Genomic DNA, 18,733 nt, shown 5'->3' on the forward strand with positions numbered 1-18,733 from the left:
ATACACAGTTGAAACCATGCTGAGAGGGGAAACCGATCCTCCCTACCTCCCTAAGCTATCGCCATTCAATAGATGTAAGGGAAGAACAGTCTACGGCATATCAACTTACTTATTGAAAGATTGATCAGTTAGAATCCTACCAAAGAACGATCGCCGAGAGATCGGGATGGAAGGGTAAGGGTGATATGTCAATAACACCTTGGCCTACAAAGTAAACACATGGCAGCGATGGATCACCGACAGGAAATGGATAGGAAGGGAGCGGGTGATTGTAAAAGTACAGCACCATCACCATTGCCAAACTGGGGGGGGGGGCAATGCACGCCCCAACCTGGTACACCAAGGTCGGAAATAGCACAACTGGGAACTTGCCACGCCATCACTCCTAACAATTAGACCCACAGGAGAGAAAAAGAGAAAGAACATGCCCACTCGCTAGGACAATCGGATACATAGAACAAGAATTATAAGGACTGAGAGACATATAACCCACTAACCCAAAAGCTCAAATGTCTGCATACTCGGGAGGATAGCTCAGCCGCAACGTGCTCTCCTTGGAAGCAAGTCGACAGGAGCAACACAGGTTCGATCCCCGGGTATTAAGCGTGTTTTAAATAACCTATTATATCAGATCATACTTAACTCACACAAAAATCCACCCAAGCACCCTCTTGCATGGCAAACCGCATGCCCTTCACCACACTGCAACAACAAACACATAACTCGCACCAACAGCACACGTGTACGCGCACAGTGAAAAGCGAACTGCAGTTGCCAACAGGACAGCACTTCTCTCACTTTCCTACTCCCTCTTCCCCCGATTAATCCCCCCCTCGCCCCTACCCCTTGCTCCCTCCCTTCTTGTTTGGAGATCCGCCTGGGGCCCAGTGCCGTTGGTGTCGTGCTTGGTACAAATACCTTTAACATATGAACTGTTACTCCAGAGTCCGGCTGCGGCCTAGTTACTAAATTGGCGCCCCTGCTGCCCTCGTCCTCCCCCGCCCCCTCCTTTGACTCATGACTTTTTGGGAATCGGGGATTGGGCGGCGCGAGGGGCAGGTCTGTCTTTGATTACAGAAACATTGGGAAAGACTTGGGAATTCTCTTCTGCTGCCGGGCTGCGGACTAAGGCTGCGGGCCGTGCGCACGGTATCCTCCTGGACTAGGAGCAGCCGCAGCTGGGAGAGGCCCCAGAGCGAGGATCTGAACCCCTCCCGCGAGAAGAGCCCACCGAGGCAATGGCAGACCTGAAGGTAAGGCCGGCGCCCCGCCGGGTGCTCTGGAGGCTGTCGTTCGAATCCCGGCTCTCATGCGCGAACGCACTGTGTGACCCTGGGCGCATTCCAACCCAGGGCCTCAGGTCACGCCTCTCCCGGGTCTGGGCGTGCACATAAACCAAAAGCAGTATGCTCTGGTTTCCATTCACTAATGGCCTTTCAGACAGACAGCACTGCCAGCATTTGCATAATGTCATGACTTCCATCCATGTTACTGTAAAGTCCGCTGTCTACCGGTCGGGGTGCCACCGCACTCTACATACATGTACTGGTGGGAGGAGATACAATGGGGAAATAGCGTGCTGTTTAACATGTATTTAAACGTATCCGAAACGGAGCGAAAGGCGTGCAAAATTAATGAATACATAAGTCTCAATCGGCAGTTATGTTTGCAGTAAGGTACCGGAATGCAATTATGTTAATGAGTTTGCGATGTGATGTATTTATCAAGTCTATCTAATAGCATTCAGCGGGCGCCTTGCCGCACTGATGTGACACCACACCGGGTGACATGGATTCCGAGTGATGCTTACTGTTATCGGTGACACTGTGTGACCCTGGGCGCATTCCACACAAGTCTCAGCCTCCCAGATCACGCCTCTCCCAGATAAAAGGCCAAAACGCTGTCTTCAATGTGCTATGGTATGGGCTCAAACTTGCGATCGTGGTGGGTTGCAGGCCGACCTGTCCAGGGAGCGCTCAACCTGCCGAGCTAGCTCGCCAGTAAACCGTGCAGTAGGAACAGCCATTATTCAAGGGACGGTCCATTGTTTGTTGCGTGGTATATACGCGGTCCGTATCCCGTGGTTATGGACCAGGACATTCTTATTGACCAGACTGCCTTGCTAATGCCATGAAGCATTGAACTGCTGTGGGCTCAGTCACCCACTACTCTCCCAAAATCCTCATCATCAACGCGCCAGCCCTCAGTCGATTACTGGAGCAGCATTCTCATTGGTTGCCCGCAGTGCGCTGTGTCTCTGCGAACCCTCGCAGAAATCCCCCAATGTAGCAGCTGGCCACCTCTGTACTCTCCCACACTGCACTCCACCTGGGTGGTAGCGGTGGCAATAGCTTTTCCTAGCATGCTAATTGCCTAGTACAATGCTTGCAACCCATGTGTTCACCCATGTTGATGCCTGACCTTTTACAGGCGTGCATGCCTTCGCCTCTTGGTGGCTTTAGTCGCTGGCTGTTTCTGTCCGTTGTGTATATGCAGCCTCCAACACAGCATGTGTAAAAACATTCTAATAACAGGGGCCGCAATGGCCGTTAAACGCCCTTTCTCTCAGGGGCTGCAGCTACCGGGGTCTCTCTTCTTGTCGTCTTCTGCTATCTGGGGGGTTTCTTCTGGGCTCAGTTTCCAGCGGTGTGTCCAGTTTGGGAAACCTAATCTGGGGTACAGTACTGTGCCCAATCCTGAAGACTTCACCTAAAGTACTGGCCCCAGTTCCTGAGGCCTCGTCTGTGCCTGTGTCCAGTTCTGAAGATGAAGCCTACTGGAGTACTGGCCCAGTTCCAGAGGCCTCGTCTGTGCCTGTGCCCAGTTCTGAAGATGAAGCCCACTGGAGTACCGGCCCAGTCCCAGAGCCTCGTCTGTGCCTGTGCCCAGTTCTGAAGATGAAGCCCACTGGAGTACTGGCCCCAGTTCCTGAGGCTTCGTCTGTGCCTGTGCCCAGTTCTGAAGATTAAGCATACTGGAGTACTGGCCCCAGTTCCTGAGGCTTTGTCTGTGCCTGTGCCCAGTTCTGAAGATTAAGCATACTGGAGTACTGGCTCCAGTTCCAGAGGACTCGTCTGTGCACAGTTCTGAAGATGTAGCATACAGGAGTACTAGCCCCAGTTCCTGAGGTCTCGTCTGTGCCTGTGTCCTGTTCTGAAGATGTAGCATACAGGAGTACTAGCCCCAGTTCCTGAGGTCTCGTCTGTGCCTGTGTCCAGTTCTGAAGATGAAGTCTACTGGAGTACTGGCCGCAGTTCCAGAGGCCTTGTCTGTGCCTGTGTCCTGTTCTGAAGATGTAGCATACAGGAGTACTGACCCCAGTTCCAGATGCCACGTCTGTGCCTGTGTCCTGTTCTGAAGATGTAGCATACAGGAGTACTGGTCCCAGTACCAGAGGCCTCGTCTGTGCCTGTGTCCTGTTCTGAAGATGTAGCATACAGGAGTACTGGCCCCAGTTCCTGAGGTCTCGTCTGTGCCTGTGTTCAGTTCTGAAGATGAAGTCTACTGGAGTACTGGCCCAGTTCCAGAGGCCTTGTCTGTGCCTGTGTCCTGTTCTGAAGATGTAGCATACAGGAGTACTGGTCCCAGTACCAGAGGCCTCGTCTGTGCCTGGGTCCAGTTCTGAAGATGAAGTCTACTGCTGATGTCATGTCTGGAGGCCACATCTGGAGTTTCTGTCAACAGCTGAAGACTTCCCATGGAATATTGGGTTTACTCCTGAAGTCCTCTTCTAAAGTATTGTCTACTCAGGAAGACCTCATCTGGAGTATTGTCTCCAGTTCGGGAAACAGAATGTTGAGTACTCTGTCCACTCCCGGAGACCTCGCCTAGAGTATTGCATCCACTCCTGAAGACTTTGTCTGGAATTTTGTGTCAACTCATCTGGAGTATTGCATCCATTCCTCAAGGCCTCATCCCTGATATTTTGTCCACTCCGGAAGTTCACATTTGGAGTACTGCGTCCACTCCTGAAGACCTTATCTGGAGTACTGTTTCCAGTTCTGGGGAGCTTGCTGCACTGAAAGTGATAGCTACATTTAGAATATTGGGTCGCAGTTTACAGGCCACATCTACACGATTGTGTCCACTCCTGGAGACCTCCTCTTTAGCCTTATGTCCAGTATGGGAGTATGGGAGGCCTACTCTTGAGGACTTTGTCTGCTCCTGAGCACCTCATAAAAAATATTATGCTCACCCCCTGAAGGCCCCATCTGGAGTATTGCGCCCAGTTTCAGAAACTTAATCTGGAGCATTGTGTCCTGTTTATGAGAACTACTCTGGAGTAGTGTGTCCAGTTCTGAAGGTCCCACCTAGACATGTGTCAACTTCTGAAGTCCACATTTAGAGTATTGTGTTCAGTTCTGGAGGTCCCACCTAGACTTGTGTCCAGTTCTGAAGTCCATATTTAGAGTTTTGTGTTCAGTTCTGTGTCCAGATCTGAAGTCCACATCTAGAGTATTGTGTTCAGTTCTGGAGGTCCCGCATAGACCTGTGTCCAGTTCTGAAGTCCACATTTAAAGTATTGTGTACAGGTCTGGAAGCCGCAGCTGGAGCATTGATTTCAGGCCCAGTGGTCAGACTAGAATATCCTGTACAGTTGTGGATCCTACAAATGGAGTAGTGTGTTTGGCTGTTAAGGATATAGGGGAATATTGTGACCAGTTCTGGAGGCAACATCTGGACTATATTATCTAGATCCTGGGGCCACATTTAGAGAATTGCATCCTGTTTTGGAGGGCAGGTCTGGCCTATTGTGTCCAGTTCTGAAGTCCACATTTAGAGTATTGTGTACAGGTCTGGAAGCCGCAGCTGGAGCATTGGTCTCGGGCCCAGTGGTCAGTCTGGAATATCCAGTACAGTTGTGGATCACACAAATGGAGTAGTGTGTTCGGCTGTTAAGGATATAGGGGAATATTGGGACCAGTTCTAGAGGCAACGTCTGGACGATATTAACAAGATCCTGGGGCCACATTTAGAGAATTGCATCCTGTTTCGAAGGGCAGGTCTGGCCTATTGTGTCCAGTTCTGAAGTCCTCATTTAGAGTATTGCGTTCAGTTCTGTGTCCAGATCTGAAGTCCACATCTAGATTATTGTGTTCAGTTCTGGAGGTCCCGCCTAGGCCTGTGCCCAGTTCTGAAGTCCACATTTAGAGTATTGTGTCCAGGTCTGGAATCCACAGCTGGAGCACTGGTCTCGGGCTCAGTGGTCAGTCTGGAATATCCTTTTCCATTGTGAATCACACAAATGTTAGGATATAGGGGAATATTGTGACCAGTTCTAGACTATATTATCTAGATCCTGGGGCCACATTTAGAGAATTGCATCCTATTTTGGAGGGCAGGTCTGGCCTATTGTGTCCAGATTTGGAGGCCACGTCTAGAGTTCTGTCCAGGAAAAAGGAAAACATTGCCACTCTGCAAGGGTGGATTTAAGAGCCATGGAGGAAAGCATGTAAAAGCTCCGCAAGGGAAGTGCTGGAGGACCTAAGATCCATGGACTAGAGCACATAAGGGACCTGGAGGAGAGGACTTAAGAACCTGCATGAAAGGACTTAAGAACTTTGGAGCAGATGGCTTAAGGTACCTAGTGGGAAGGGCCTGGATTTAAGAGAACCCTGAAACTGATGTCTTCAGGGTCTTGGAGGACAACATAGGTACCACATTATTTAGGCGCGTGCGTGCAATTTAAATTGCTTGACGCGTTGAGCTCTGTGAATTGTGTATGCTTTTTGTCTGCTTACAGTGCGGTGGCTGCTGCATTTTGCTTTCACAATTGTTTTCAACTTTGAATGTATCACCTAGGGGCAGAGAGATAAAGCAATCTCACTTTCCTGATTTAAAATCTTGATTTAACTTCTTGGAGAATAACGCTCTGTTCGGAAACTACAACTCACAGGCACCCCTGGGTTGCATATACTGAAACGTCGGGCGCTTCAGTAGAAATCTGGTCTTCGCCGGTCATCGACGTGATCGGCATCTTAGTGCTCAGGACCTCTGCTCGTAAGTAACCCGTGTGGGGTTTTTACCAACTCTGCCATTGTTAGCACCTCTGTGTTTTTCCTCACGGTAAGATGGGTTTTTACACCTAGGCAATCCCTATTGCTGGCTGTGTAAAGAGCCAACCGATTAGCCCTCATTAATAAACTCAAATTCACAAAACTCTATGCCCTTTCTTAGCTCTCAGGGGACAACAACCTGCCATTTACATACAATGCGCCCTACACACCACAAAGCGCATCAGTGCCCATAGTTGAAGAGCACCCAGCCACTACTAGCTGCTACATCAAGGCACACGCACTTCAGGTCTTTTAGCTACAAACACAAAATCCCTCACAATGGTAAACATTTGGCACCGACCAGAAACTGTCGGCCACAGATCTTAACACCCACGATTTTCCCACCCCGAGTACAAGGGGAGAGAAACTACAACCTCTCCAAGTCCCCAATCGTGAGAAAACCGCTAGAGGAAGAAGCCCCCCTCCTCATAAGAAGGAGACAAAGCTAAAAATGGCCCTTCTCAACAAGATATCCCTTAATAAACACGCACAAGATCTTCATGATCTTATTGTGGAGAACAACCTTGATATCCTGGGCCTCACTGAGACTTGGACCCTGGACACCAGTGGCCCTATGATCGATCTAGCAGTCCCAACAGGGTTCTCAATCTTCTGTACAAATCGAGCTCAAGGCCATGGTGGTGGGGCGGCAATCATTGCCAAAGGCGAGTTAGGATTTTTCCCTGCGTCCAATGCTTGCCAAGGCTGTGAGATCTTACATGTCAAAATGACCCCAACTAGCCACAATCACATAAATATAGTTCTAATCTACAGGCCACCTACATCAATGCCCGATTTTAACGAAGAAATCATTCAAATCCTAAATAGTATTTCCGACTCAAATACTGTTACCCTCTTCCTAGGGGCCCTGAACCGCTGGACGGGAAACAAACAGGACACAGAAGCGATTGAGTTGGAATCCGCCCTGAGTATTATTGATTACATGGGCCAGAACAATGAACCAACCACAGATAAAAACAACATCCTTTGGAACATTTGGCACAGTAACTGCAGCCCACGGTGAGCAGGCTAGTCAAGGGCGGGATTATGTAAATTAACTCCCATAAGCACTCAGCCTAAGAGGATTCCTGCCTCACTCACCTGGATAGGCATGCAGGTAGGTGACCAAACGTTTTCATTCATGGTTCACACAGGGGCTACCCAGTCTTATATCAAGGGAGGTGAGTTCCCCTTGTCAGGCAAAACGTGGACACACAGGGATTCTCTGGGACTGTCCTGTTGGTTCCTTATAATGAAGATCTTTGTATCAAGGTGGGTAGTCAAAATTGACCAGCCGCTTTGTTGTATTGTACGGGCACCGCAAAACAAATCTTTTGGGAAGGGACATCCTGAGCAAGTTACAGATGTCGATTGCCTTCATGGAGGAAGGTATTGTATGCTCGACCCCAGGGATGTATCCGGTAAGGGAAGCATCACGTTTTCAGACCTGTTGTAGCAACAGTGCAATTAGGGGGGTTCCCATGCATTCAGCATTTTTTCTCTATGGGGTGATGGTTTTATTGAGTTGGGTCCCGGGGCTCAGAAATCAGGCCTGGCGAGTACCATTTGAGTTTTTATTTTGGCCTGATGTGCCACAGGAAGTAAAGCCAGGCCCCATTGTTACGATTCTCTTAGAGGCCATAGTGATTAGGAAGAGCACGATTGTTCTCTCGGGCACAGATGAGGAAGGTGCAGAGCGGCACACAGTTCTGTGGTACCTGTCTGACAAGCAATTGTTCGAATACACTGAAGACACAGAAGAGATGGTCTTTGAAATTGGGGTGCCTTGCAAGATAGCGAATTGCAGAGGGAAGTATCACAGACCATGCTAATTGTTAAAAATACATTATAATTTTGGAAGGAGGATCTGGGGAAATACCTTCTTCCCACTTGTGACAAATAATCCCACTCCTTAACAGTGATTTCCCTCCCCAATTCTTTAATCCAAGCTTGCTGCAACTTCTTCCAAGAGGCAGCATAGGAAGCGACCAGAGGCATCATTTCTACGAAAGTTGATACCATCCGTGGAGGTGAATCAAACAAACTACAAGCCAGTGGCCTAGCCTTCATTGGTTCATTTAACATTTCTTGCCTCTGTGATATAAATTCACCCAACTCTGCAAATCTTGTAAACTCCCTCTGACGCAGGCCAAAATCTGCTCTAATTCTGTTAAAGGGGATCATTTGCCCATCCCTTCACACATCACCAATTCTCAAAATCCCGCTCTTAACCCACCTTCGCCAACATAGGACCTTGTTCCCCATCTGTAACCCAGGGTTATTCCACAATGAGACTCCGTAATGAATCAGTACATTTTCACCACAACCAAGAGCTTCTCTAGTCGCCTCAGTAGTGGGTCATTTTTTTGCCAAATTGGGCATCTTCCCATTGAATATACCTCCCCTAGTTTTATACGCCAAAAACCTCTCTTTCAATGGATAGCCAAAATGGTATTGAATCGACCCTCTCAGTGTCAAATAGAGCAGATTTGTTCAATAGAAACTCCCTGTGATAACTCTCAAGATAAGGGTATCCAAATCCTCCTTCACGCACCAGGTGAATCAAAATATACCTTGGTATCCTCCGTCTCTTACCCGGCCCCCACAGAATGGTCTGGAACACTTTGTCAATGCATTTAAGCGCTTTTTTAGAAAATTTCAGAGGAAGTGTCTGTATGACATAAAGAACCTTAGGCAACAACACAATTTTAATTGCGTTAATCTTCGCCCAGATATTAAGTATCAAGCAGTCTCTTTTTCGCACCTCCCTTTCAAGCGTTTCTATCAATTTATCCAGATTGTATTCAACGATCATGTTTAGATCCCGAACCAAATGGATTCCCAATTGCCTTAAGCTCGTGTCTGCCCATTGGCAGTCCCACGAGACCAGATCTCCATGTGACCAACGTGATCCAATTCGAAAAATTACTGATTTTCCCCAGTTAATCTTGTGACCTGACAAAAGGCCAACCTCCTCAAATATTTCCTTTAACCCGTCTCCTCCCTGATTCGGGTTTGCCATCATCAGTCATGTCGTCGGCATAGCATAAAACCTTAAGTTCACTGCCACCTACCGCCTACCGTAGACCCTGAAGACTTGGTTCTTGTCTAATACAAGCCACCAAATGCTCTAGTGCCAAGTTAAAAAGGAAAAGGCAAAAGTGGGCATCCCTGCCTGGTGCCCCTTGATAACTGAAAGTGGGTTGAGAGTTCTACATTGACCCAAACCCTTGCACCAATTGACGAGTGTACTTTCAAAAAGAGTAGCCCTGAAGCCCATTCTTTTCAATGTAAAGTCTAAAAATGTCCAATTAACCCGATCAAAGGCTTTTTCTGCAGCCATAAAAACCAGCAGCACCTTCTCTACCTCATTGTTTGGGAGCCCCATGATGTCCAGAATGGTCATGCCTCTGTCACATGAACCCAACCTGGCATTTGTGTATCAGACCACCAATACATGTATCCAACCTATTTATTAATACCCTGGTAAAAATGTTACGTTGAGCAATGAAATCGGCCTATAATTACTACATTTCAAATGATCTTTGTCTTGTTTTCCCCCTAGGCAGTGTTTGGAAAGTTAATCGCTTAATCAACACTTGGTGGAATAAAAATGTCATAACCAAGTGTGCCTTCATCCGCTTGAATTTAAAGCAATATGTGTGCACTTGCATCTGTTCCTTGCACTGAAAACCTGTTATAAACAAGCAATGGCTAAGCTATCCGTTTTGGCTTGTGTGTAGGCATTAGATAGTCATTGGCCAGGCACCGCCTTCATATGCCCGGGTGCTCGCAGCACTTGCCAGCTGCAGCGGCGCCATGGCTGCCTGTACCTGACCCATCACATGCCTGCACACTAGCTCAACTGTTTTCTTCACCAGTGCTTGGTCATAATGACTGGGTGCCCTTTATTCCTGGGAGCCAGCAGTGGCGGGACCCCGCCGTAGATTGCCCGAGGGAAGAGATTGTTATGGGGAATATATCATGGCACATAAAAAGGGAATCGGGTTTATTTTTTTTTAACTTGTCCTTGCATTGACAATCTGAGCTTTGTTTAAAGCCTGTCCGCTACATCACAACTGACGGAACTCAAACGGGGTGAAACGTGTGAGTGATTGCTGGGCATCTTTGTGAGGTGGCAGTCTTTCACTGACAGTTAATGTATACAGTTATGTTAGGTGACTGGGATGTATACCGCGCTGCGCCCCCTTTTGCACGATCTCCTGGGTCTCCTCACTACATCCTGAACCTGACTTCTCCCATAGCATTAAAGCGCCTACTGTTACGTGTTTGGGGTGTTTCCATGGCAGCGCTAAACGTGGATTGCGTTGTGCATTCCTTGCGCTGCTGTGAGCACTGTACACTCCAGGGTTGCTTCTGCTGCCGCCGCACTTTGGCACTAGGATACGTGCTGGCTGGGGGGGCAGGGGCCGTGCAAGGAGGCGGTCACCGGCCGGCCAATCAGCGGCGCCCTGCAACATCTGCCCAGCAGCTGGCCAGCGGTGGGTGATCATTAACCCACTCGGAGGAGTGAAGATCAAAAGACTTCAAAAGATGCCCTCTTCCTGCACCGGAAGCAGTCTTCGCTGCGCCTCGCTGTTAACTTTTAACTTTTTTTTTCTCCAAACGCCGAAATTCTTCAAGTTGAGTTGCCTTCATTTTAGGAACGATTGAAGTGCTTCACATGATGTAAGTTCGCGTCTGAGAAAATGGGGGCCTTCCAGCCAATGCACAGGCTCTGCGAGCCGGACAGATCAAGGCTTTCCGCTTTCCTATGTGTGATGCCACCCAGCAAGTGCTAAAACAGGCCAACCTCTCCACCCAGACATCCAGGGCACCCCACCCTCCCTATCAAAGACAGACTGCTGGCCCAAGCACTCCTCCCTCTTTCTTTCTCTCTGGTTTTCTTTTTGTCTTTCTCGCTCTTTTTCTCGTCCTCTCCCATCTCTGTTTTATTTACTTATTGTTTGCTTGTTAGGCGCTTACACAGCAAGTACATACTGTTTCAAAGAACCCACATGGCAAAGGGAGGGAACAAGAGAGTGAAACACATCACAAAACACAATATTTATGAGCAGTGCCAGGAAAAAAGGAAGAAGGACGAACCTACTATGCCCCGTGAGTATTCAGAACGTGCGAGTGCAGCAAGGAAGAGGGCCGAGAGGTTACGTGCTGGGGAGTCTGAGCTCATGGGCGAGCCGCGGGTGAAGTGCTAGGATGGTGGAGTGCTGCACCTCCCGCGTTAGCAAGTTGGGCAGCACCCGCGACCACACGTTGCCAGTATTTGAAGGCCCCAGAGGAGGTGGTGGGAGGAGGGGATTTATATGGGTTACTCGGAGTAATCATTTAGGGTACATTTGTGTTTTTAAGCCTGTTTGCAAGTGACAGTGGCCACATCCTGAAAGGATTTGAGGACCACTTTATGAGGGGGTGCCATCCAGGCTAAGTCCTAGATTTTGCCTGACCGCTCATGGCAGCACGCCTCTGCTCTGTGCAGTGAGCTTTTGCCTGGCCGCTCATGGCAGCACGCCGCTGCTCTGTGCAGTGAGCTTTTGCCTGACCGCTCATGGCAGCACGCCTCTGTTCTGTGCAGTGAGCTTTTGCCTCGCCGCTCATGGCAGCACGCCTCTGTTCTGTGCAGTGAGCTTTTGCCTGGCCGCTCATGGCAGAACGCCTCTGCTTTGTGCAGTGAGCTTTTGCCTGACTGCTCATGGCAGCACGCCTCTGCTCTGTGCAGTGAGCTTTTGCCTGGCCGCTCATGGCAGCACGCCGCTGCTCTGTGCAGTGAGCTTTTGCCTGACTGCACATGGCAGCACGCCTCTGCTCTGTGCATTGAGCTTTTGCCTGACCGCTCATGGCAACACGCCTCTGCTCTGTGCAGCTCATGGCAGCACGCCTCTGCTCTGTGCAGTGAGCTTTTGCCTGACCGCACATGGCAGCACGCCTCTGTTCTGTGCAGTGAGCTTTTGCCTGACAGCTCATGGCAGCACGCCTCTGCTCTCTGCAGCTCATGGCAGCCCGCCTCTGCTCTGTGCAGTGAGCTTTTGCCTGACCGCTCATGGCAGCACGCCTCTGCTCTGTGCAGTGAGCTTTTGCCTGGCCGCTCATGGCAGCACACCTCTGCTTTGTGCTGTGAGCTTTTGCCTAGCCGCTCATGGCAGCACACCTCTGCTTTGTGCTGTGAGCTTTTGCCTGGCCGCTCACGGCAGCACGCCTCTGCTTTGTGCAGTGAGCTTTTGCCTGACTGCTCATGGCAGCACGCCTCTGCTCTGTGCAGTGAGTTTTGCCTGACCGCACATGGCAGCATGCCTCTGTTCTGTGTAGTGAGCTTTTGCCTGACCGCTCATGACAGCACGCCTATGCTCTGTACAGCTCATGGCAGCATGCATCTGCTCTGTGCAGTGAGCTTTTGCCTGACCGCTCATGGCAGCACGCCTCTGCTCTGTGCAGTGAGCTTTTGCCTGGCCTCTCATGGCAGCACGCCTCTGCTTTGAGCAGTGAGCTTTCGCCTGGCCGCATATGGCAGCACGCCTCTGCTTTGTGCAGTGAGCTTTTGCCTGGCCGCTCATGGCAGCACACCTCTGCTTTGTGCTGTGAGCTTTTGCCTGGCCGCTCATGACAGCACGCCTCTGCTTTGTGCTGTGAGCTTTTGCCTGGCCACTCACGGCAGCACGCCTCTGCTTTGTGCAGTGAGCTTTTGCCTGGCCGCTCGTGGCGGCACGCCTCTGCTTTGTGCAGTGGGCTTTTGCCTAGCTGCTCACGGCAGCACGCCTCTGCTTTGTGCAGTGAGCTTTTGCCTGGCCGCTCATGGCAGCACGCCTCTGCTCTGTGCAGCTCATGGCAGCATGCCTCTGCTCTGTGCAGTGAGCTTTTGCCTGGCTGCTCGTGGCAGCTCGCCTCTGCTTTGTGCAGTGAGCTTTTGCCTGGCTGCTCGTGGCAGCAGGCCTCTGCTTTGTGCAGTGAGCTTTTGCCTGGCTGCTCGTGGCAGCACGCCCCTGCTCTGTGCAACTCATGGCAGCACGCCTCTGCTTTGGGCAGTGAGCTTTTGCCTAACTGCTCATGGCAGCACACCTCTGCTTTGTGTAGTGCGCTTTTGCCCGGCCGCTCATGGCGGCACACCTCTGCTTTGTGAAGTGAGCTTTTGCCTGGCCGCTCATGACAGCACGCCTCTGCTTTGTGCAGTCAGCTTTTGCCCGACTGCTCATGGCAGCACGCCTCTGCTTTGTACAGTGACCTTTTGCCCAGCCGCTCATGGCAGCACGCCATTTCTTTGTGCAGTGACCTTTTGCCTGGCCGCTCATGGTAGCACGGCTCTGCTTTGTGCAGTGAGCTTTTGCCTGGCCGATCATGGCAGCACGCCTCTGCTTTGTGCAGTGAGCTTTTGCCTGGCCGCTCATGGCAGCCCGCCTCTGCTTTTTGCAGTGAGCTTTTGCCTAACGGCTCATGGCAGCACGCCTCTGCTTGTGCAGTGAGCTTTTGCCTGACGGCTCATGGCAGCACGCCTCTGCTTGTGCAGTGAGCTTTTGCCTGACGGCTCATGGCAGCACGCCTATGCTTTGTGCAGTGCGCTTTTGCCTGGCCGCTCATGGCAGCACACCTCTGCTTGTGCAGTGAGCTTTTGCCTGACGGCTCATGGCAGTCCGCCTCTGCTTTGTGCTGTGACCTTTTGCCCAGCCGCTCATGGCAGCACGCCATTGCTTTGTGCAGTGACCTTTTGCCTGGCCGCTCATGGTAGCACGGCTCTGCTTTGTGCAGTGAGCTTTTGCCTGGCCGATCATGGCAGCACGCCTCTGCTTTGTGCAGTGAGCTTTTGCCTGACCGCTCATGGCAGCCCGCCTCTGCTTTTTGCAGTGAGCTTTTGCCTAACGGCTCATGGCAGCATGCCTCTGCTTGTGCAGTGAGCTTTTGCCTAATGGCTCATGGCAGCACGCCTCTGCTTGTGCAGTGAGCTTTTGCCTGACGGCTCATGGCAGCACGCCTATGCTTTGTGCAGTGCGCTTTTGCCTGGCCGCTCATGGCAGCACACCTCTGCTTGTGCAGTGAGCTTTTGCCTGACGGCTCATGGCAGTCCGCCTCTGCTTTGTGCAGTGAGCTTTTGCCTAACGGCTCATGGCAGCATGCCTCTGCTTGTGCAGTGAGCTTTTGCCTAATGGCTCATGGCAGCACGCCTCTGCTTGTGCAGTGAGCTTTTGCCTGACGGCTCATGGCAGCACGCCTATGCTTTGTGCAGTGCGCTTTTGCCTGGCCGCTCATGGCAGCACACCTCTGCTTGTGCAGTGAACTTTTGCCTGACCGCTCATGGCAGCCCGCCTCTGCTTGTGCAGTGAGCTTTTGCCTAACGGCTCATGGCAGCATGCCTCTGCTTGTGCAGTGAGCTTTTGCCTAACGGCTCATGGCAGCCCGCCTCTGCTTGTGCAGTGAGCTTTTGCCTGACGGCTTATGGCAGCCCGCCTCTGCTTGTGCAGTGAGCTTTTGCCTGACGGCTCATGGCAGCACGCCTATGCTTTGTGCAGTGCGCTTTTGCCTGGCCGCTCATGGCAGCACACCTCTGCTTTGTGCAGTGAGCCTCTGTTCTTGAGACAGGCCGGCCTTGTGCAGCTCTGCAATGCCATCAAAGGTCATGGACGCGAGGGACTCGAGTGGCACATGTCGCGTGTTGCTACCATGCCCGCTGTGTACTGTGTACAACCCCCACCGTAGCTCATACAGCCATGTGACATGTCCACTGAGTCTCCGGCTGGAAAGCCCCTCATCTATGAGAAGCAATGGCAGAGGCACCAGTTTGGGCTTTTGTTCACGCATGATACACGTGTGTCAGGACCTGCCAGAATGGTACTACTACCTGGGCATATTATGGCAGTGCCTGGCAAATGACCATCCACGCTGATGCACCGACACTGGGCCATTTATTTATTTATCGGTTATTTATAATGCCCCTATACAGCAGACGCTGCAGTGCTACCGCCTCTTATGCTCTAACCAGTGGCTTGAGTAGATGGCTGCAGAGACAAGGGTCTTAAGATTAACCGCACGAAAGACACATCTCTGGTCATCTCCTCTGCCGGGAAGGGACCGCGAAACCTCGCGCTTTCCATGGCCATGATTACTTGGGCATCAGATGTGTGGGCGATCAGCTGGAAAAAGCAAGCTTAATACCCTCCAGACATGCCACCGCCACGGGCAGGTTCGTCAAGGAACACAGTTAAGGGCCCTAGCGACCTGCTCTTAAAATGGATGAATGAATGAATGAATTAATTAATAGAACAGGCTGGGCTGGCATCAGTCTATGGTCCCGAAACTTTGGGGCTACCACTTCTGGGCAATCATTTCCGTCAATGAGAACACTTTTTAGAAAAAAAATCCAATGTTTTTTATTTATTTATTGCATTTATATTGGCACGCAAAGCCCTTGGGCATCTGGGTGCTGATTCTTACAGTAAGTAGGTATGCGGCCATGTTAAAACCTCTTCTGTACTAGGCATGGATATTGGGCTTGCCTAAAATGGGCACGTATCAGTGCAGGAAATGGGTCGGAACTAGACAAAACTGCACTCCGGCAAGACAGGTCTTTCCGGAGCGGTGACCTGTCCCCATGAGATCTGCTGTGAAGCCGCGTTATCGCACGATACTCACGGTCTGCTGTGAAGCCGCGTTATCGCACGAATGCGCAACCAGCGCTTCAACGAGCTGGCGGCTTTCAGACGAGTCTGTGGCTCTGCCGAGTCTTCAGAAAGCAGTCTGCTTGTTGAAGCACGGGTTGCTTGTTTGTGTGATAACTTGGCTTCAGCACAGGATGTGTCCTGAAGCCGAGTTATCACATTCACAAGTAACCCAGGTTTCACAAAGCAGACACTTTCAGTAGACTCGGCAAGGGGGACTGAATACATAAGAACAAGTTACTTACCACTGCCAACGTTCTTTTGACTGGATGTTCCTCCCACGTATTCATCATCTTTGATATTCGATATCCAGCTTCAGCTGCTTCGGATTTCTTTTTCCGGCAGTGGGCGCTGTGCGCAATGGCTTCGATCCGATGTCCTTCGAGGGCCTCCGTCTCGAGGACGATGTCATCAAAGGCATAGATATCATGCATAGCACCCGTTGGCTTCAGTTCTGTTTTTTCTTACAGTATAAATACGTGCATAACCAAGGGAATGACTGTACTCAGACTTGAAGGAGTGAAAGCTGTAATAGCATGGGAAATGCTACTGTGGGATAGGTTGGGAGGGCGATGAGGAATACGTGGGAGGAACATCCAGTCAAAAGAACGTTACCAGGGGTAAGTAACTTGTTCTTCGAATGGATTGTGTCCTCCCACATTGTCCTCATCTTTGATAGACTCCCAAAGCAGTATTAGATTTGGTGGAGGGATTAAGAATTTCAGTTTCTTAAATGTTTTCATGAACCGAATAGAGGACAGCTTTTCCAAAGCTCCCATCCTGGTCGAGGGAAGACGCCAGGCAGTAATGTTTTGTGAACGTGTGAATCATAGTCCATGGGCCTCATTACAAGTCTGGCAGTAAACCTGCCGGTGCTGCCGCCGGGTTGCCGCTGGACATGCAATATTTACCGGCACCTGGCTTGCCGGAATTCCCGGGGGATTACGACCCCGGCGATCCAGAAAGTCAGCCGCCGGTACATTGTTAATCCCCATCACATTTCAGTCCCATAGGACTGAATGGGAAGGGTGCTTCGGTGAAAGTCTGGGGGCGGGTGCCGTTCCGCCCGCCAGGTCAGACCTGGCAGCCGGTATGGAAGCTGATCCTTGGCTGCCAGTTTGTAACATTCTGAGATAGCCAAAATTATCCTTCCGGATAAGGTCTGTTTCGTCACTGCCTGACCCAGCTTGTGGCCCATATATCCAATGAAAAGCTGATCATCAATACGCAGTTTTGATAGCCTAGATATGTAAAAGCTAAGAGCTCTGCGTGGGTCCAATCTATGTAATCTCTCCTCCTCTTTGTCAGGATGAGGTGGAGGATAGAAAGAAAGTAAAACAATGTTCTGCCCTACGTGAAAATCAGAAATGATTGTGGGTAAAAATGAAGGTTTAACCCTCAGAACAACCCTGTCCTTATGGAAGATAGTAAAGGGTGGCTTGGATGAAAGTGCCTGAAATTCACTCTACGGGCTGAAGGTAGGGCTACCAAGAGAATTGTTTTAAAAGTAAACAACCTTAATGGATATGAGAGTAAAGTTTCAAAGGGTGCACACATTAGACATTTTGATACCAGATTAAGATCCCATATTGGAACCTGGAAAGGAGATGGGAGATGGGAGAAGGGGGGTGGGGTGACACAATGGTGAGCCCCTTTAGAGATTGTGTCATCAGTGGAGTTTTGAAATATGAACATTCCTCGGACTAGCGCTTAAAGATGGACAGCGCCGCCAAATAGTACTGAATAGTTCCAACCTGGAGCCCCAGGTTGCCTAAGGATAGTCGAAAGGATAAAACATCCGGTGTTTTGCACAGAAAAGGGTCTACATTCTTGTCTTTGCACCAGCTGCAGTATTTTCGTTCCAATGGCAATGGTACAAAGACTGTTGCTGGCGTCCTCGCACAAAGCAAAATCTCCATTACGGCAACTGGGAGGTCCCAATCCTTGTATTCCAGCCTCTCAGAAACCACGCGTGAAGGCTGAGTGTCTTGACCTCCGGATGGAGAACCTGACCTTCGTCTTGTGAGAGAAGGTCCTCTCTTTGTGGAAGACCTATTGGAGGGCAGATGGACATGTCCAGAAGGTCAGAGTACCACGTCCTCCTGGCCCAATCCGGGGCAATTAGGATCATGTGTTTCCCAAATTTTCTCAACCTCCTGATCATGTGAGGAATTACCGGGACTGGATGAAACGTATACAGGAGTGGAAACTACCAGTACACCATGAATTTGTCTCCTAGAGCGCCTCTTGGGGGAAATTCCCTGGGTCAGTACAGTTCGCACTTGCGGTTGACACTGGTAGCAAACAGATCCATTTGAGGGGTTCCCCAAAGGGTGAAGATCTCTAGAAGGACTTCCTGAGCTAGTTTCCACTCGTGGGAGACTTTGCTCTGCCTGCTCCGAGCCTCCGCCTCCGTGTTCTCCTCTCCGGCTAGGTGAACTGCCGATATTGCCCAGTACTAGAGCTGGATTGTCTCTCTGCACAGTCGTAGTGACCCTATGCCTCCTCTCTTGTTGAGGTAGTACATGGCCACTGTGTTGTCCATCATTATCAGGACATTCTTCCCCCGCACAGAGGGCAGAAAGGCCTTCAGCGTTAGTCTGGTCGCTCCAGCTCCAAAAGCTTAGACTCCAATGAAGACCAAAGACGGCTGACTGTCAGATCGTTGGTGTGGGCTCCCCACGCCACGAGTGCGGCATCCGTCACTACTGTTATCTCCGGCCATGGTTGCCAAAAAGGCTCTCTCTTCAGAATGTTGTCCTCGCAGGCCCACCACAGGAGTTCCTGTGTGACTCTGCTAGGAACCTGAAGTAGGTCTGACATCTTTCCTGAGAACTGGGACCACTGAGTTGTGAGAGCCCATTGAAGGGATCTCATTCTCAGGCGGGCCTCTGGCACCAGAAAAATGCAGGATTGCATGAGGCTGAGGAACCTCAAAAAACTGAAGGCCGGGAGACACTGAGCACTTTGAAATTTGGAGACCATCTGTAGAATGTCTTGAGCCCTAACCTCGGGTGG

The 18,733-nt window shown here is 50.5% G+C and overlaps 1 protein-coding gene across 1 annotated transcript in view; it reads left to right on the forward strand.

Moving 5' to 3' along the window:
* The first annotated feature begins 940 nt into the window (after nucleotides 1-940).
* Nucleotides 941-18,733, forward strand: part of HGD (homogentisate 1,2-dioxygenase) — a 280,992-nt gene continuing 263,199 nt past the window's right edge. The window contains exon 1 of the mRNA XM_069635841.1: nucleotides 941-1,253. Within this exon, the coding sequence (XP_069491942.1) occupies nucleotides 1,239-1,253 (15 nt within the window). The 5' untranslated portion in view covers nucleotides 941-1,238. The remainder of the gene's footprint in view (nucleotides 1,254-18,733) is intronic.

This window comes from Ambystoma mexicanum, chromosome 7p, assembly GCF_040938575.1.
Source record: "Ambystoma mexicanum isolate Mex_15411 chromosome 7p, UKY_AmexF1_1, whole genome shotgun sequence".
NCBI lineage: Eukaryota > Metazoa > Chordata > Amphibia > Caudata > Ambystomatidae > Ambystoma > Ambystoma mexicanum.